This window comes from Acanthochromis polyacanthus, chromosome 11 (genome assembly GCF_021347895.1).
Source record: "Acanthochromis polyacanthus isolate Apoly-LR-REF ecotype Palm Island chromosome 11, KAUST_Apoly_ChrSc, whole genome shotgun sequence".
Classification (NCBI taxonomy): Eukaryota; Metazoa; Chordata; class Actinopteri; family Pomacentridae; genus Acanthochromis; species Acanthochromis polyacanthus.
The window spans coordinates 2,224,267-2,244,294 of NC_067123.1; the positions used below are offsets into that span (position 1 = coordinate 2,224,267).

The 20,028-nt window shown below is 38.6% G+C and overlaps 2 protein-coding genes across 2 annotated transcripts; both read right to left on the bottom strand.

Moving 5' to 3' along the window:
• Window positions 1-2,641: 2,641 nt before the first annotated feature.
• Window positions 2,642-11,761, bottom strand: eva1bb (eva-1 homolog Bb (C. elegans)). Its single transcript, XM_051955437.1, has 3 exons — window positions 11,556-11,761; window positions 5,906-6,045; window positions 2,642-4,375 (listed from the first exon to the last, which is right to left on the bottom strand). The coding sequence occupies exons 2-3, from the start codon at window positions 5,970-5,972 to the stop codon at window positions 3,936-3,938; spliced, it is 507 nt and encodes a 168-aa protein (XP_051811397.1). The 5' UTR covers window positions 5,973-6,045; window positions 11,556-11,761; the 3' UTR covers window positions 2,642-3,935.
• A 3,704-nt stretch (window positions 11,762-15,465) lies between these two features.
• lsm10 (LSM10, U7 small nuclear RNA associated) lies at window positions 15,466-18,600 on the bottom strand. The gene is made up of 2 exons (XM_022186895.2): window positions 18,475-18,600; window positions 15,466-16,999 (listed from the first exon to the last, which is right to left on the bottom strand). The coding sequence occupies exon 2, from the start codon at window positions 16,981-16,983 to the stop codon at window positions 16,576-16,578; it is 408 nt and encodes a 135-aa protein (XP_022042587.2). The 5' UTR covers window positions 16,984-16,999; window positions 18,475-18,600; the 3' UTR covers window positions 15,466-16,575.
• Between the last annotated feature and the right edge of the window lie 1,428 nt (window positions 18,601-20,028).

Below are 20,028 nucleotides of genomic sequence, written 5' to 3' on the forward strand. Positions count from 1 at the left end.
GGTTTTAAACATCTGTTTATTTCTACTTTTCGACCGATTTCTTCTGCAAAAATTCACTTTAGAACAGAAAAACAGGAAGAAAACAGGGACCTGGAAGTGATTTAAAACTGTAGATTTAGTTTTCTTAGTTCTTTCTAAAGGCAGAAACTAGTATTTGAAACCTGTTTTTACTGTTTCTGTGGTCAGTGTTGCATTTAGTGTTTTTTTTTTATTGAACCAAACGTCCAAAGCTCAGCAGATCCTCCGTCTGTTATCACAAAGGTCAAAGAAAAGCAACAAATCTTATTTTTGGGGCCGGAGTCAGAACATTTTGGGCATTTTTTTCTGGAAGAACAAAGATTATTCCCTTTATACGTGTAGATGTTTGTTTCCTTCATTTCTGCTTTTGTTTCTCTTCTGACAAATCTGTAAAGTTTCGTTTCTCATTTAGTGCCTCAAGTACCCATACATGAAGTCGTTTCAGTTCTAAAGCATCTTAATGTCCACTAAAAACAAAAAAATCACTTTTAATACCTGCTGGAAACTTGAAACTTTACATATTCTGAAATAAAACAAGCAATCAATTAAACCTAATCTATCAAATAGACCTAAAATACTTTTAAATGTTGAAGCTCTACTGAGAACCTTCTTGAGATCCAACAGTTCAAAATGCAAATTCTTTAAATTTTCCAACTGGTCTTAAGATTTGGATCAGGAGCGTAAATGTCTGAAACTCGTCATTAGTTAAACATCCTGCTTAAGATAAAATCATGTTTTAAAGGATGTTTTTCAGACCAAACAGAGTGACTCTGAATCATCAGCTTCCTCTGAATCCTCAAACAATCCACGATTCAGCCTTGAAAACTCGACGGACACGAGCTCTCCAGTCGCAACATAATCGAGCTTTTCACGGCCGCAGGAGGAAAATCCAGCAGCGGAAAATAGACGTTCTCCTGGGATCCTCTGAGGAAGCTCTGCAGAGGTAAAAGCTACAGTAGAAGAGGTGAAAGACTCTTTCATAGCCGAGGACAACGTCTTCACTGTTGGAGGAAACAAGGTGGGAGATCCTGGAGGTGAACTGACATCAGTCTTCATGAAGCTCCACTTCATTTGAACTGAAGAGATGATGGAGTTCTGGACTCAGTAGAGAACATCTTAACTGTTGTAAAGTTTCATTTATCAGAAGCTTTTATCCAAAGCAACGTCCATCTGAGAGTAGATCCAACACCAGCAAGGATCTAGTCAGGAAGCAACAACCTGGAGAAGATAGAACTAGTTGAGGTAAGACCATGGCGTCTACAGGAAGTCTGTCAAGTTACAGGTGTTCAGAGAAACCTTGACAAACAACAAAAACTTTACCAAAATGATTCAAGAATTTATCCAAAATGACCCATGTATGATCCAAATTACTAGAAAATGGTCCAAAATGCCTCCAAACCTTTTTCAGAACGACATAAACTCATCCAAAATTTGTCCAAAGTTACTCCAATTTAAAAAAAAAACCTGTCCAACAATATTTGAAATCTGTCCTAAAGAGTTAATCAAACAAAAGCACACAAAAAGGGTCCAAAATCCTGTCAAAACTGCCAAAAATGACTCAATTTTCTTTACCAAGCTTTGACATCAGTATTGTGGGATGTGTCCTAGAGTGAACAGTTTAGTCCTAGAAACAATCATTGATTCCCTGGATGTGTTTGTCAAAAATAACTTTCAAAAAAAGTTCAAAATGAGCTAAAGATTGTGCAACATTCCTCAGACTTCTCCAGATCGTCTTAAAACTTTTACAAAATGGTAAAAACTTTCTCAAAATGGCACAAAATTCTCGAAAATACCTCAAATTGATCCAAAATGCCTCCAAATGTTTGCACAATTACTCAAAACTGTCCAAAAACCTGTGAAAGACCTGCCTTAAATGAGATAAAACTTAACAAAAAATTATGTCAAAATTGTCCAAAATGACTCAAAAACAATCCAATCAATTCTTTATAACCAGCTGTGATCATCAGTATTATGGGATGTATCCCAGTTTTAACAGTTTGACGTCTATGACACCCCGGTTCTTGTCAGACTTTGTGGGTTTGAGGTGGGTTGGTTCCAGCTGGATGTTGGTTTCTTCTCGTCTAGAGGGACTTCCTGAGATGACGAGGAGCTCAGTGGGGAGGTGGAGATGATGTTTTTTCATCCAGATATCTGCAAGACATGATGAGATCCATGTGGTCGTCTGGGGAACGATAGGAAGAGCTGAGTGTCATCAGCATAGAGACGGTGATTCTGAGTTAAAGGGAGCTTTTTATTTGTAACGTCTTCACCTGCTGAAACACTAAACCCTCCAGCAGCTCTTAGTAGAACCTTTTATTCATCAGAAACTGTAAAAACCAAAAGAATCTTAAGACTCTCAGCTTTCAGTCCTTGATGGAATCATTTTTGAGCTGCGGTTCTGTCAGGACAAAAAAACTAATCTAAGCTTAAAAATGTGACTTTATTTTAGACGTCTCATTAAAATAATTCCCAAAGTGGTTTAACTTTTAATTCTTCACACTGAAAAACTTAAACACAGATGAAGAAATACAACCAATATGTCGACCAAAAAGTGTCCAAAATTAAATAAATAAATGATGGTAATGACACAAGTAAATACAAAATACCCACAAAACAGACAATATCGCCCTGAATTTTTAATATCTTATTCCAGTAATTTAATTTCCAGAGTTTTGTTCTTTCTTACTTTACAACAATATTTTAAAAACCATTCTCTGCCTTGATGCTACTTTGCAACACAAAAACTTTATTGGTCTGTTTTTAAATTTGAGTTTTCATTCAGATTTTTAGTCGAGTTAATGTCCATAATAACGCTGCAGGGTCGCCTTCATGTTTCTCATGCTCAGGTACAGCTGTATTTATATCATTTGTTCATGGGATTTTAATCCACAGGTGAATTCAGACAACTTGTTCAGATTATTCATAACTCCAGTCTTATTTATGTGCTGTGTAAATAATGATGGTTTTAAGAAGGAGGAAGTACGACATATGAGCATTTCTTCATTTTAAAGATGTATTAGAGTATTTAAAAGTGTACTCGCTTTATTATTATGTTTTTGTCTGTAGTGATTATTTCATAATCCATCCATCCATCCATCCATCCATCCATCCATCCATCCATCCTCTTCCTCTTATCCGGGGTCGGGTCGTGGAGGCAGCAGATGAAGCAGCTCATTCCAGACCTTCCTCCTCTCAGCGACGTTTTCCAGCTCTTCCTGAAGGATCAGCAGCTCTACTCTGAGCTCCCTCCAGATGTCTGATCTTCTCCTCCTATTTCTAAGGCTGAGCTCAGACATCCTACAGAGGAAGCTCATTTCAGACGCTTGTATCCATGATCTCATTCTTTCAGTCACTACCCAGAGCTCATGACCATATTGAGGGTTGGGACGTAGATGGACGGTAAATTGAGTCAAATCTTCACCACGATGGTTCGGTTCAACGCCTTCATTACTGCTGCTGCACCAATCCTCCTGTCCATCTCTAGCTCCATTTTCCATCACTCCTGAACAAGATCCAGAGATACTTGAACTCCTTCACTTTGGGAAGCAACTCTCTCCAACCCAGAGGGAGAAATCCACCGGCTTCCAGCAGAGAACCATGACCTCAGACTTGGAGGTTCTGATCACAATATTCATAAAACTTTAGTTTATTTAGGGAGAGTACAAAGTGTTTTTCTATTTGATGGAGGACAGAGCAGACTATTTTATCTTTTTTTAACACAAAAACACTTCTTTATGACATAAAAGTTTAAATGAGATACACAGTTTTATTATTTTGACAGGAGGTTTGCTGCAGTTTTTCTGTCACCAGTGTTTTGTCCTTCAGTTTTAATAATCTTGGCGTCTTTGTGCCTCCGTACATTAAAGCTGCAGCATGTTTCTGTCGCCCTCTACAGTCCGTTCAGGTGTGAGCGTCTGTTAGTGGTAATGAACCCGTCCGATGGTTCCGGTTCCCGTCACCAGGATGTCCGGCTGCCCGTTCCTCCAGATCTCCCGGACGATCCGCTCCCTCTCCTCCAGACGTCTCGCCTTCTCCAGCTCCTCGGCCGACGCGAACACGTTGACGCTCCTCAGAGTGCCGTTGGATTGGCTGCTGCCCAGAGGAACCGTGGTGGCTTTATGGGCCTCCACCTCCACCCCGTCCTCCTCAGCAACGCTCTCTTCCTCATCTTCCTCCTCTTCCTCCTCCTCCTCCTCCTCCTCACTGGACTCCTTCAGCTGCCTCCTCTCCGGGGAAGGTGGAGGTCTAATATGGCGGCGAGTCCTGCAGGCGATTCCAGCCACCAGGAGGCACAACGCCATGAAGAGGCCAAAACAGACGCCCATCATGAAGTAGAGGGCGAAGCTCTCCGGGTTGGCTGCACACAAAGTACAAAAAAGTGACCCAAGTACAAATTGGAAGTCTTTATTTCCATTTTATGACACTTTAAAGTTCTACTGCACCACATTTCAGCAACGTAACTTCCAAGTCTTTATGCTAACCTGAGTTCTGGGTCTTTATTCTACCATATGTTTAAGTGTTTAGGCTAGTCTAAGTGTCAAGTCTTTAAGCTAACTTGAGTTTTATGCTAACCTGAGATTCATGTTTTTATGCGTATATGTTTTGACTCTTATGCTAATCTAGCTGTCAAGTCTTAATGCTAATCTAAGCATCAAGTCTTTGTTTTAATTTGAGTATTGAGTCTTTTTAGAGTTCTATGCTAACCTGAGATGCCGTCTTATGCTTTAGAGTCTTTATGTAAAAAGTTTTTGTGCTTATCGAAGTATCAAACCTTTACGCTAATTTAAGTGCTAAGTCCTTATGCTAGTTTCAGATCTTTAGGCTCACCCCGAGTTTTGAGTCATTATGCTAACCTAATCTTTCAATTTAAATGCTAATCTAAGCATCAAGTCTTTATTCTAACTTGAGTTTTATGCTAAACTAGGATTCACGTTTTTATGCTTATCCAAGTTTTAAGTCTTATGCTAATCTAGCTTTTTAGCATAAGACTAATTAATACTAATTTAAGTATCAAGTCTTGATGATAAACTAAGTTTGAGTCTGAATGTTAACCTAAGGTTCCAGTCTTTGTGCTAACTTAAGCTTTTTCCTGAGATTCATGTTTTTATGCTTAGCTTAGCTTCTTATGATAACCTAGCTGTCAAGTCTTTACGCTAACCTTGTTTTTGAGTTTTATGCTACACTATGTTTTTAGTCTTTTATGCTAACCAAAGATTGCTGTTTTTATGCTTATCTGAGCTTTGAATCTTATGATAATCTTGCTGTCAAGTCTTAATGCTAATCTAAGCATCAAGTTTTTACGCTAACTTGAGGTTTGAATCTTTTTTGAGTTTTATGCTAACCTAAGATTCACACTTTTATGCTTATCAAATTTTGAATCTTATGCTAATCTAGCTGTAAATTCTTCACACTAACCTCGTTTAAATTTTGTGCTAAACTTTATTTGTCTTTGTCTTTTATTCTAACCTAAGTTTTGTGTTTTAATGCTTATCTAAGTTTTTTGTCATTAAGCTAACCTAAGTTTCAAGCTCTTAAGCTAAATGTGTGCCTTTATGCTAACCTCAGTTTCAAGGCTGTATGCTAACCTTAGAGTCTTTATGTTAATCTAAATTCATAGTCTTTATGCTAATTTAAGTGTCATGTCTTTATGCTAATTTTCATTTTCATGAACATACATGATCAGTCTTCACCTCTAGCTCTGTTGAATGCTTCCAGGGATGCTACAGAGATGAAAAACTACACAGTATTTATAGAAGAGAACAGTTATTTCTGTCTTATTTCCCACACTGTTAATGCTCCTGTGGCCCTGTGGATACATCTCATGACTCCCTGAGGGTCTCTGGGCCTCATGTTGAGAACCACAGCTCCAGACCTGCCGAGGTTTTACCTTTGATGTGAGCGTAGGTCGCCATGCTGTTACTGAGCAGCTCCATGTCTCTTTTAACCGGCTCCATCCTGCTTCACTGGGGCTTCAAACATCCACCATCTCCTTTAAATCTGTAACTCGTGGACCAGTCGAGGCAGAACCTGTCAGAAAAACACATGCAGACCGTTAGTTTATGCATCTGAACATCCAGTAAGGACCAAACTGTGGCCTCTACACTCTGAGCTCATCCCAGAAAATGCACAAAGCCTGAAAATAATTAGTTCCTCCAGAGCACCACCCATCTTTCCTGTGATGTAACTGGTGTCAGAGGTCAGCAGTCGAGGACATTGTGTTCTTCTGAAGTGTTTTACTTTCAGCTGGAGGTGAGGATGTCATAGTGATGCGCGATAGGGAAGTTTATATTTATGACATCAGGGTCTGACCGGGAGGTTTTCTTCCCACAGAAAATGTGACATGTTGGATTCTCGTGTGAAACTGCAGCTGATGTAACAGAAGACTGACAGGAAATGGAAAGGTCAGTTCACCCGAATACAGCCGCCAGATATCAACCAATAAATATCAACAATCAGATATCAACCAATAAATATCAACAATCAGATATCAACCAATAAATATCAACAATCAGATATCAACCAATAAATATCAACAATCAGATATCAACCATTAAATATAAACAATCAGATACCAACCATTAAATATAAACAATCAGATACCAACCATCAGATATAAAGTACAGATATTTTATTCATTTTATTAGTTTTTAGGTGGTTTTAGATTTCTGCCTCTAGACAGAGTTTCTCTCTGCAGCAGAACATTTAATAATCATGTCACATCCATAAACCAGCGGTTAATTAATCATCTAAATAGTCTCCAGAGTTTTATGTCCAGCTGTAAGCCACATTAAAAGCTATTTTTGGGTTGCCAGGTTCTAAAGAATCACTTGGCTGGTGTTTACGCCCAGTATTTGGTAATAATGCGGTTCTAACTGTTGTTTATCCATTGGTTCATGCTTGTTTCCATTATGTAGGCTGCAAAATACAGATATAAGTGGAAGGTTTTTAGAATAATCAGTCAACCCTGTCTTTGTAAATGTTGGAGAAGCTGCTATTGAATGGATTTTGGTGCACATTCACCATTTTTCCTGAAGTTAAATGGTCAAACTGTCTTCACCTAAGAAGTACATAAAAAAACATACAAACCAAAGAAGGATGTTTCACACTAATAAACAACATGGCAGCATATCGATCCTTTTGAATGATTTGATTATGATTTAACTTTTTATGAAGCTGTCTAACTAAGCCGTCGTAAACACTGTAAGGATGAAAACTGTGTTTCAATACCTTATTGGATGCTAAATCTCAGAAAGCTTTGGGTGTCTACTTCATAAATATGAGAGAAATAAGCGTAAAAGTTGACATTTATACTAGTTTACTGTTGATGCTCTCTGTTATCCTTCAAAGTGCTTCACTAAGGAAGTAAAACCAGCTGCAAAAAATTAAAGCTAATTAGGTTTGGGGGTAAAACAGCCGTGGGAGCATCTCTGAAAACAAGGAAATGTCAATTAAGTCTTTGAAATAAACATCTAAGCTGCTGTCTGTTCGCAGCGTTTTACCAGCCTTTACATTTAAAATCTACAAGTGCTTCACTCAGTTGTGTTGGTTTCTTGTATAGACCAAAAACAGTCACAATGACGGCTACAGCAGGCTCACATTCAGCAGGTGTGAAGTTAATCATCTTAATTTAACGCTATCATTCATCAGTGTAGCTTCACTGAAAGCACTGCTGGGGCTGAACCGGCTGTTTGGCCTTAAACTAAAGAACTGGACAATGAAAGTTTCAGATAAGAAAGATAATAAATGGATCCATCCTGGAGGAATGAATGAACGTTTGTAGAAAACTTTATGTCAATCCAGCCGGGAGTTAAGTCATTTCACTAAAAGCACAAATATTTATGCCAACCACATGGTGGTTTTCATGGGAAAGTCACTAAATTCGGTGGGATTCATCCTCTGGGAACCAAGAATCTTTCGACCAAAGTTGATTCCAATCCATCCAGTAGATGTTGAGCTATTTATTTGGATAACTGAAGACTTGTAGGAAATGAAGTGTTGCAGGAAATGTAAAGAAACGTCAGTTATAGTTGTTGAGACAGGTTAGCTTAGCATTCATGTTTGAAACTTAAAACAAATTAGCAATAAATTGTGAAACTTTGGTTAGCATGAAGACTTAAGTGCTTAAGTTTAATGCTAATGTCAGTTTTGAGTCTTTATGCTCATCTAAGTTTTCTATCTTGACCATAATCTCAGTTTATTGTATTTATGCTAATGTAAGTTTACTGTCTTTATGCTAATCTAAATTTAGAGAGAGTGTAGGGTTAGCAAACAACAAATAAAACATGGACTAAAAATGCTACCATTGATGTGAAAGCTGAACCAATCAATACCTATTATTGATCAATATGGAGCAGAAAGGTTCATTTTTAAACACTGAATGAAGCCCAGATGTCCTCCAGTTCTGGAATGACCCTCAAGTTTTTACGCTAAATGTTAAATCTTGATGTGAAACTAAACCAACAGTGAGGCTTCTAAACACGTATTTGAACTAGTGACTGCATTTACATGAAAAGAAAAGATCTTGGTCAGGATCAGCTGACTTTTATAGATTAGAATGTTTGCATGGATTGAAAAACGACCGTATTCTGGTGTTATTTGGGTGAACTGAGCCTTTAGGAGGTATAGCGGGTCGGATTTCAGCTCCAGTGGGAGGATTTGGTCTGAACCGATGGTCCCACGGTTACAGTAAATCTGCATGTAAACATGGTGACTGATATCTTCACCCCCTCACATTCCCTGCCATTACAACAACAATGTGCGTGGGAGCCGAGTGTTTTTCTTTCTGCCGGTTCTCTCCAGGGACCGGCCCAATCGTGCCCAGCTCCAATCGCTGCCGCTGGGGCTCGGGTCGGCCTCCCGCCCTGATCCTTATCCCGGTGACTCCTGGCAGACCCGATCGGCTCTCAGAGGCTTTCTTCTGTTTGTTTTGGGGTAAATCACAGTCGGAGCTGCCCTGGTGGGTCGACTGACTCATGGGAACCGGTGGGTCTGAACCAGCGCTGCTTTCTGTTCAGCATTTAACCCGACTCCATCTGCACCCTCAATTAGCTGCCCCCAGACCTTAACTACATAAGTGGGCAATTTAGTTTTCAGTTCTGCTCAAGTCAAGCAGTGTTTGTTTTAGCTAATTAAAGACTAGTCTTTACCTCGGCCTTCATACCCAACAACTCTTAGGTTTTATTCTGCACTCATCACACTGCAGATTTCACCTTTTTTTCTCCTATCTGGATCCTTGAAGAAATTATTAAGACGTAATGTGAAAATTCGTTTTCTTGCTGGGGAATAAGTTGGAAAAATGATACCGCTCTCACGTCTGTGTGCTAAATATGAAGGAAGAGGTAGCTAAAGTTAGCACAAAGACCTGAACATTAGATTAGCATAAGAACTCAACACACAGGATAGCATAGAGTCTTAAAACGTAGGTTAGCATAAAGACCTGAAACTTGGGTTAGCATAAGCTCAAACTTTAGTTAGCATAAAACTTAAAACATAGATTAGCATATGCACTAAAAACTTAGCATTAGCATAAAACACTCAACACACAGGTTAGCCTAATGTCTTTAAATGTTGGTTAGCATAGACTTTAAACTTAGCAGTAAGAATATTTATGGGTCATTCCAGACCTGGAGGACATCTGGGCTTCCATATTTATGAAAAATCGACCTTCTCTTCTCCAGCTTCAATAATCAATAATAGGTATTGATTGTCTCATCTTTATTCCATGTTTCTGTGTTGTTGCTAACCCTACTCTAATCCATGCTAATGTGATCTTTTTCTCAGCAGTAGAAGCTAGATATTTAGCTAGCTGTTACTGCTGACCACTGATGGAAAACAGTCCAAAGAATGAGTCTGATCCTGATAATATGAGGTAGAGAGAGACATTCAATCAAGGCTGACAATGGATGAAAAGATGGAAAATAGAAGAGAGGACATAACTTTGATCTACACATTCTGTAGGAACACTGTTGGAGGATGGAAACGACAGAAACAAGACAGAACAAGACAGAAAATGACAAAAGCATCATCACCGGGTTCTGCCAACATGTTGTGGGAAACGTTTCATGTATTATCCTTTAAAATATTATGTTGATTAAAATTTTTTTTCTTTACATGTCTCTGTAATTGTGGGAACATTTAATGTAAATGTGGGATTTAATGTTCTCACAATTACAGAGATATGAATGAAAAATAAAACCAATAAAAGTAGATTTAAATTAGATTCTAACTGTTTTATCAGAGATCCAGTTTGGTCATCAGGGGGACAAGAGAAAAACTCCAGACTTATTTGGTATTTAAAACATTTTAAACATTCTTTTCTCCTGTTTTTATAGATTTGGTCTCAGGACAACTGCTGATGTTTCAGGGTTTAATACGTGGATTATGGGATGTAAAACGTCCTCTGGTTGTGGAATGACTACTATTCTATACTATTTTTCCAATCTGAATTTAATTATCAACTCAAATGTCAGATCCAAACACTATTTCCGGAAAAGTCTGGAGACAAACTGCTCCCACAGGTTTTCTTGTTTGTTTTGAGAGAATAACAATTTTCGGTCTTGATTACAGACAGCAGCAGAATCACACAGGATGCACACACAGCGACAAAAACAGAACTGAAAATGACAAACAAAACAACACACCAAACCACACAAACGAGACACATAACGACAAAAACAAGACATGCTTTAGTATATTCTTCATGTATTATTGGACATTTGATGTAAACGTCCTCCAGTTCTGGAATGACTCCTGTTCCATTCTCTACTATTCATACTTGACATGTTTTTCTTAACGTTTTTTTTTCTAAGTTTAATTGTCAAATCAAATGTCAGATCCAAACACTATTTCTGGAAAAGTCTGGAAGCAAACTGCCTCCACAGGTTTCCTCGTTTGTTTTGAGAGAATAACATTTTTAGGTCTTAATTACAGAATGCAGCTGTTTTCTCACTGACACAATGACCCACATACATGCATAGTTACATAAATACATATGAGCTGCACACAACTGCCTGACTGGCACTTTGTGGTGAAGTTTGGAAGCAACAGCACAAATCCCAGAGGCAGACAAATGTCCGTTTTGTGCAGCCGCAGACTGGGTCAGACAGATTTAACACCTACCGTCCAGCAGCTGTGGCCGTTTATGTGGACCTATAAAATACCCTCCCACACTTCCTGCTCAGATAATCCCGTTTAAGTCAGAAGATGGAACCTGAAACCGCTGAAAATAAGACGGTAGTCCAGCTAACGGAGGGGAAGCTGCTGTCAGAGAAAGAAACTGTCAGGATTCAGAGCGTTGTTGATGCTTGGCGGCTCTGAGAAACACTTTTATGGTGTGTGGTGCTGTCAGGAAAGTTCAGAGCGACTAATAAACCGGTTCATTGGCTGTTTATCGCCTGGCAGCAGAGTTAACGCCTCACATCTGGAGAAGATGCTCTTGGAGATGTAAAATGTGAAGAAGTGACAGATTGTTGTTGTCCTGTCATGTTCAAGAATGACATGAAGCTGAAACATTTCCTCATAAAATCAGAGCGTCTCACCTCCTGGAGCAGCAGCTGGAAGAGCTCAGATCCAGCTGTGGTTTGTCATCCCTCAGGCTGCTTCTCCGTCATGTTGGTGGCAGCAGACTGGACAGAATCAGATCCTCTGACTGTAGGAATCATCAGAGCTCCAGCCTCCTGATGCTGCAGGTCTGGTCTGACTGAGATGTTTCTGCTCTGACTCTGCTCTCTGTCTGCAGGCTGCTGGGTGGAGCAGGAAATAACTCAGCAGCTGCTTTGGGCAGCGAGCGACGGCTAATTGGGCTCTTTGTGTTTTAACCCTGGTCTCGTCCTGTGAGTCAAATTGACCCGTTTTAAAGTTTGAAAATGTGGAAAAAATGTATTTTCACAGTGAAACTTCTGATGTCCACATTTTCAACATTTCTGGGTAATTCTTGAACATTTTTTGGTGGAAAAAAAGCAAATGTTAAGAATGTCTCTTTAAGAACATTCACAAAAAAATATAATTTCTCTGGATTTTCTTTGATTTTTTTGTGATTGTTCTTAAAGAAAATATTAGAAGTTTTACTGATATTTATGGAATCACCTCAGATATTTTTAAGATTTTTTTGGGAAGATTTTTACTCATTTTTGGAGAATATTTACAAGAATTTTCTTGTCAAATTTGGGGGATTTTTTTAAAAGGCTAACTTTGAAGGAATTATTGGAATTTTCTTCCGGAAGGTTTTGCAAATTTTCAGAAATTTTGGGAATTTTTTGCTGAATTTTTGGATTTTTTTCAGACAGGGAAACAATAATTTTTGATGCCTGTAAATGAAGACAACAGGAGGGTTAATGTGATAGAAGAGAGAAGAACAGCAGGTGTTGGGAAAGTAAACTCACAGCTGTTCAGACGTTTGGGGTCACCCAGACAACTTCATGTTTCCATCAAAACTCACACTTTTATTCATTCACTTCAGTTTGATTTATAAAGTGCCAGTTCCAGGTCAGATTGTCTCAAGACGCTTTACAGAACCCATAAGCCTGAACTGTTTATGTGCTAACATAATTCTACAAGGGTTTTCTAATCATCAACGAGCCTTTCAGCACCATTAGCTAACACAATGTAGCATTAGAACACAGGACTGATGGAAATGTTCCTCTGTACCCCTATGGAGGTATTCCATTAAAAATCAGCTGTTTACAGCTACAATAGTCATTTACCACATTAACTATGTCTGCACTGGATTTATCATTTATTTAATGTGATCTTCACTGAAAAAACTGATTTTCTTTCCAAACTAAGAACACTTCTCAGTGACCTCAAACTTTTGAACAGTAGTGTGCTTAAGTTAAAGCTGCTCAACGTTAAACTTGCTCTAAAAGACTTAAATTTGCTCGATATTAAGTTGCAAATGTCTCAGATTTTTGCATACAAAATACATGTTTGACACCCCTGGTTTAATGTATAATAAAGCTTTTATTTTTAAAGATCTCTGCTGTTTTCTCTGACATGTTGATCCGCAGACCAACCACTGACGGCAGACAAGTAAACAGCACATCTATAAAAGCTGGACGTTTAATTAGATTGTGTTTGTTGGAGATCTCAGAGGCTCTGAGCTGTTCTCCAGTCCTCTGTGGTGTCGCTGAAGGATTGTTTATGCGGTCATAAAGTGCTATTCTGAGTTTAGTGAGTGTTGATGTGGCGCTGGCTGGTGTTTCTGTCCGGCAGCAGCCCGTTATTATGTGGCTGCTGTCATTCAGGAGAAAAATACGTCCCTGAAAACACGACGAGGCCGAACATCCCGCTGCTCTGCTCCGTGTTGTGTCAGGCCTGTCCTCTTCCTGACGCTGGAAAAACATTCCCCTCTGCAAATTCCTCACATTCCCGTTTGTGTGTGGTGGAACGCTGGGACGGCACTTTCCAACCAAAACACTGCCTTCCCTTCACTTCCTCTGCTGGACGTCACCTCCAGCAGCTGATGTTGTTTTTAACGTCCACAGTGACTAATGTCTGCCTGTGTTTGGCCGTTATTAACTTCCTGTGGCGACTTACTCAACACCAGTCACTGTCAGCTGCAGCCCCTCATTTTAAATCCAATGAAGCAACACAAAGATCAGCTGCTTCTCCATCTCCAGTAACTTTATCAACGGTCAGAGTTCTACCGTCATACTGGGAATATTTACAGAGTTCCATAGAGGGGGTCCACATTTATCACTTTTTAATGGACTTTTTGCTGGAAAATCACCACAAAAATGGCTAAAACCATCTTGAAAGGTTCAAAACTGCCAGGTTTGCCACAAAAAAACTCCAAAATCACCACAAAAGTACCAAAATTAAGACAAAATACATGAAATTCTGACAAAAATTCAATTTCAGCACAAAAAAACTTGCAAAATTACCCCCAAACAGAACCAAAATCAACCTGAAATGTTCAAAAACATAGAAAACCATCCCCAAAATGGCCAAATTTACTATGAAAAGGACCAAAACTACCATAAAACAACTGTAATTGCAACAAAGACTCTAATTTGGTGCAAAAAAACATGAAAAATAACCACAAAAAGACACAAAATCACCCCAAAAAGAGCCAAAATTACCTTGAAAAGATCAAATATTCCAGGAAAAACACCCAAAATCACCACAAAAAATACCACAATTACCACAAAAAGCACCCAAACTACCATAATATAGGTTTATTTATGACAAAGACTCAAATTTGGCACAGAAAACATGAAAAATAACCAGAAAAACAGCCAAAATGACCACATAAAGCTTGTTTTTAACGTCCACAGTGACTAATGTCTGCCTGTGTTTGGCCGTTATTAACTTCCTGTGGTGAGTTACTCAACACCAGTCACTGTCAGCTGCAGCACCTCATTTTAAATCCAATGAAGCAACACAAAGATCATCTGGGAACATCTGGAACTGTCAAACCGGTAGGTTACCAGCAGAGGGAAGTTTCTGTTAGAATGTATAAACCTTTAAATGTACAAAACACGCTGAAAAACTGTCAAATCTTCATGTAAATGTAGATATAATCCAAGTTTGCAGCCATAAGGTGAAGCTGCTGGAGGGTCAGTCGATTAAAAACCAGTTAGTTCCACTGAACCTCCTCAGAACATCTGGTTCTTCATCTCCAGTAACTTCATCAATGATCAGAGCTCTAAAAAGGCCAACGTCACGGTTCCATCTGCTGGACTGATGAAGCTCTGAGGCTCAGAAATGATGGAAGAAGTCCATTAAAAACGATAAATCTGGACCCTCCTTTTGTCATCGTTGAGCCTAAAAGTTATAAAGAAGTTTTCTACACATCACAAAATATAACAGAGAAGATTCCCTTTAAAATCACGCAGAAGATCCTCAGAATGAACAGAAAGAAGAAAGTGAAGCTTTTCGTTTAGTTCCAGGAATAATTTTAGCTCGAGTAAATCTTCAGTTCATCTTCAGACCTACATTGACTTTACCTGCTGGTATCTCCACATACGATGAGTTAATCTGACAGTTCTGGTGTCACATTCTGGTTGAATCTGTTCAGATATTCTGAGTCATGCCAGCAGCACGCCTCTCATTCTACAGGCTGTTTTTCAGAACATTTTAACCAAAAATTTATCTTTTTTTGGTCTTGGTTGTGATCGTTGTGAAAGAATTTTGTTTAATTTCAGCTACAAGTCGACCGAGCCGCTGGTTTCTCCACAGTGACGTCGTTTCATCGTCAGATCCTGCTGGAGAACATCAGCCATCAGGTGGAGTTAGAGCAGCTCAGCTCTGCATTTAAGAGCAAAAACTAATGAAGCGCCAACATTTATCAGGAGGAAACTCCTTCCCTGCTCCTTTTCAATCAGATTAAATTCTGTTGTTTCAAACTGTGGATTTAACTTGAAAACCAGTTTTTCTGTTTAGATTTAAGCTTTTGGCAGCTCCATCAATGACCACAAACGTCAGCAGATAAATTAAACAGACGCTTGGTTGAGTTTGTCCAACAGAAAAAGTTTATTCCTCAGAAAATATCTTCATCACAGCTGGTTGGCTTAAGGATCGATCTGCAGGTATTAAAACAATCGAAGAGTCATTCTGGTCACGTTTCAACTTAAAATATGAATTACACTCATGTTCCAGCTTTAAGTGGAGTATCTGCTTTATTTCTGTTTAACATCGCTGTGAATTCAGCCTCTTCATGGATGTTTGGATTAAAAAACAGACAAATAAGTTTCTTGTGATACTGTGAAAATATAACAAACATTTTTCACAACTTTGGACTGTTTTAGAGACAAGAAAATGAGATTAAATAATAATGAAAAGAACTCTGTTTCAGCATCATTTATGGTATGTTCATGTCAAAAAATCTAAAATGCTTTAACTTAAAAACTGCACCTCCATTTTTAGAATCGAGATTTATCACTTTTCAATGGACAGCAGATAAAACAACTAAAAAAATTACTACAAAATGTCCAAAATGACCACGAAAAGAAACAAAATCATCCCCAAAAAAAAGCCAAAACTACCCTGAAAGGTTCAAAGATGCTGCAAAAACATCCCAAAGAACTCGGTCTGAACGGACACAGATCGACACGCACACGTTTTTGAAATTAGAACAACTTTTTCAGCGTCTGACCTCTGAAAATAAATCAGTGACAGAGAGAACTGTTCAAACAAAAACTCACTCAAAGGATTCCAGAACAGTTCAAAATGTCCACAAACCAGGAAAACATTCTTATCCTGAGAGTCAATCTGTGGTCCTAAAATCTGAGAAAACAAACAAGAGTCTTTGTCTTTAAGTGCTTTGGTTTTCTGAATCCTTCCCAGCAGCATCCTGGATCAGAGTTCTACCTTCAAACTGGGAATGTTTCCAGAGTTCCAGGTCCTTGAAGTCCGTAGAAGAGAACTTCCTCTGTAGAAAGTTCTAGAATAGACCTACCGACAGCTGGACAGGTGTCAGTAGGTCTACTCTAGAACTTTCTCCAGGGGACGTTCTCCTTTCCTGCTTCCAGTCTCAGAACATTCCAGCTCCTTGAAGTCCACAGAGGTGGGTCCACATTTATCACTTTTTAATGGACTTTTTCAGAACTTCATTAAACCTTACTTAGTTTTCTTTGGGAACTCTTTCCTGCCTCCACCTTCGCTGGCGAAGTTTCGGACTCGGTGGATCTTGCTGAGCTGGTTCTGGATGGTCTTCATGATGTCCACGTGGTCGGGGATGTGCACGTAGCGGACGTTCCTGCCGGTGACGAACAGGTCCTGCAGCCGGGTCAGCTGGTCCCGCCGGTCCCGGTACAGGACGTCGGCCAGACGGATGTTCATGAAGGCGTCCACGCTGATGACCCGTCCCCGAGCCGTGCTCTCGTTCCTCAGGTCCACCGTGGTCACCTCCCCCTGAAGGCCCTGCAGCAGAACCACCATGCTGTTCTCCGCTATCGTGCGCTCACGGATCGAGCTGAACACCTCGACCGGCGCTGGGACTGAAGACTCCGCCCCCTCAGACTCCATGATGTCAGGAGGTCACCTGTAGGCGGACAGAACGTCACCGTTAGTATTTAATGTGTTATGGAGCAGAGTGGTCTGAACTTCTAGCATCAGTAGAACTTCATGTTTGACAGGACCAGGTTCCATCATCACCTACACACACCTTAATCCTCATTAGGGTCATAGGGGGTGGAGTCTGTCCCAGCTGACTGAAGGTTCAGCTGGACAGGTAACAGTCTGTCAACCAATCACACAATCAGTTATCAGTAGGTCTACTCTAGAACTTTCTCCAGGAGACGCTCTCCTCTGTGGACTTCAAGGACCTGGAACTCTGGAAATATTCCCAGTCTGAAGGTAGAACTCTGATCATTGATGAAGTTACTGCAGATGAAGAACCAGATGTTCTGAGGAGGTCAGGAAGGAACTTTAGTCCTATTTGGTTGATTTTTTTGGGCTGAATTTGAGTTTTTGTTGCAATTTCACTTGTTTTATGGTAATTTGGACCTTTCTGTGGTGATTTTGTGTGTTTTTCTGGCATATCTGAAACTGTCGGGGCAGTTTTGGCTCTGTTTGGGGTGATTTTTTCCTTTTTGTGGTTATTTTGTGCCAAATTTGTGTTTTTGTCGTAATTTCCCCTACGCATTCACACCTACAGACAATTTAGATTCACCAGTTAACCTCAGCATGTTTCTGAAGCAGGAGAACATGGAGAGTCCATGCAGAAAGATCCCAGGAATGATGAGAACCAGGGATGTTTTAGCTGTGAGGCGACGGTAACACTGGGTTCCACTTTGTAGATATTTTAACAAACTGGTGATCTGGACTCATTAGGGTGTATCAGGTCTATATGCGGTCATTCTAGCTACAAAATCACAACTTTTTAATGTTAAAAATTACCAACCAGTGCATTACAGGAGTTTTATTTCTGCAGATACTGATCCTCTAAAATATTTCAGAGCTAACATGATGATTTGAGGATTAAAAAATAGAAAAACGCAACAAAATATTTCACAGAACTTAGTTTTGGGTCCAGAATAAGAAATAAATAAACAGTGAACAGAATGATCCAGCTACATGTTTTCTGAATTCCGTCTGACTGGACACAGATTGATCCATTCAGGTTTTAGAAACTTCAACACAACTTTGAATGAAACAAAATACATTATATTTATGCTATTATTGACTGGACCCAAAGTATGAACACATTACATCCAACCATGCTGAGAACGAGCACAAATTATATCAGGAAATACGGATAATTCACTTCATGCATCTTTAGCACAAAAACACATTTAGTTCAATAACTATGAACAGAAAACTGAACTTTAAAGGCCGGATTCTTCGTAGTGTCTACAGAATCGGACCCGTACGCGTAGCCTCTAGCATCAATCTTTTCTGTATGCCAAATCTGAGTTAGCAGACTGTTAGCTTTAGCAGCGGGTAAACTAAGAACAACACGGCTTATAAAAAGCTCAAACCAAGCAGCTGATACTTAAAGTTGTTAATAACTTTTACCTGAATCAGTTAAAAGCTGATTTCATGCCAGAACCTCACAGTGAACCACAGCAGCAGCACAACAGAACGAAAATTACAAGTTGGGTTTCCCGCAGCAAGAGAACGCATGCGCAGCAGCGTGATGACGTTTCACTCGGCGTCGCGTAACGCCCCTCCGTGTTTTTCTTCACAACTTTATTCAAAACCAATAAGTGGCGTAGTGGCAGTGCCAAATTACAAAAATAAATCTATGAAAGAATAAGCAAATAAAAGGCAGACATGTAAAGACGAATAAATAAAACAATTTAAAAAATAAGAAGAAATGTGATTTTAAATAAAATGAATAATAATAATAAATAATAATAATAATCAAAAAATGAATCCATAAAGGAAACGGCTAAAACATTCCTTCTTTTTATTATCATTACTTTATTTATTTGTGTTTATATTTCTACCTGTTTTAGCCTTTTCTTTTATGTATTAATTTTTTGATTAATATTTCTTTTTATAGCAACATTATTTACTTTTTATTTTATTCATTTATCTTTATATTTCTACTTTTATTTGCTTATTCTTTTATAGATTTATTTTGTAATTTGGTCCTCTCAATACTCTATAAAATACCGTTAGAAAAACAAAGACATAAATTAAAAGATAAATACTTATAAATAAAAATTAAATAAATACACATTAATAATACTGCAGAGGTTTAACCTTAATATTTGATTTAGTCAGATAAATGTGTATTTTATGGATTTTTGTAGGTTGTAAGGCATAACATCAAAATCATTGCTTTAAATGTCCCATATAAATAACAGTAAACTGACTTTATTGACATAAAATAAATAAAAAAACAGCTACTTTAATCTAAATTTATAAATATGGAAAAAGACTGAATGATCAAGATCATTTTTAGTTTTTAGATGTTTTACAGTTTTACAGGATTTTAATGTTCTATGTATTGTTTTTATTTTTTAAAGTAACAAAGCAAGTATTAGACATATTAATTCTGGTTCTGTGAATGTGGAAGGTAGTCAAACTCATAATTGTGATATTGTGGTGCTTGAACTTATTTAAATAGTCGGCATGACCGCACATGTTCAAAGAGAAAAACATGAAGGCAGCAATATCAGATCATTTCCAAACTGATGTGTCTGTTAGATCTCTGTAGATGAACCTTCGTTGGATAATTTGAAGGTTTTTGTTCAGGTTATTCCAGTCTGACATAAATATTAAAGACAACACCCTTCTGATATAATGAGTGGAAGTTTTAGTTTATTTTATGGGTTTTTTTGTATTCTTTTATTTACTTTTTGCTGTCTGGTAATCCAAATTAGGCGACAGTTTTAAGTGGATCAAACAAACCTCCTCTAGTTTCCTAGAAAACAAAGACCACAGCGCCGCCTGCAGGCTGCAGCAGGAAATACATTTATGATATGACCAATAGGATTTCATTTAAAAAGAATAAAAAATTAACCAGTTTCTAAACTTGTGAATGCTGTAAAACCCATAAAGATGCTCCAGCTGTTCATATTTATTATAATTAGTTGTAAATGATGTCATTAAAGCATCTTA

What these genes read in the sequence shown, in the direction of transcription:
- eva1bb (XM_051955437.1), bottom strand. Translation starts at nt 5,972, where the DNA reads ATGGAGCCGGTTAAAAGAGACATGGAGCTGCTCAGTAACAGCATGGCG. An exon ending in GACCTACGCTCACATCAAAG is followed by an intron (nt 4,376 to 5,905) that starts GTAAAACCTCGG and finishes CTTTGTGTGCAG; the next exon opens with CCAACCCGGAGAGCTTCGCC.
- lsm10 (XM_022186895.2), bottom strand. Translation starts at nt 16,983, where the DNA reads ATGGAGTCTGAGGGGGCGGAGTCTTCAGTCCCAGCGCCGGTCGAGGTG.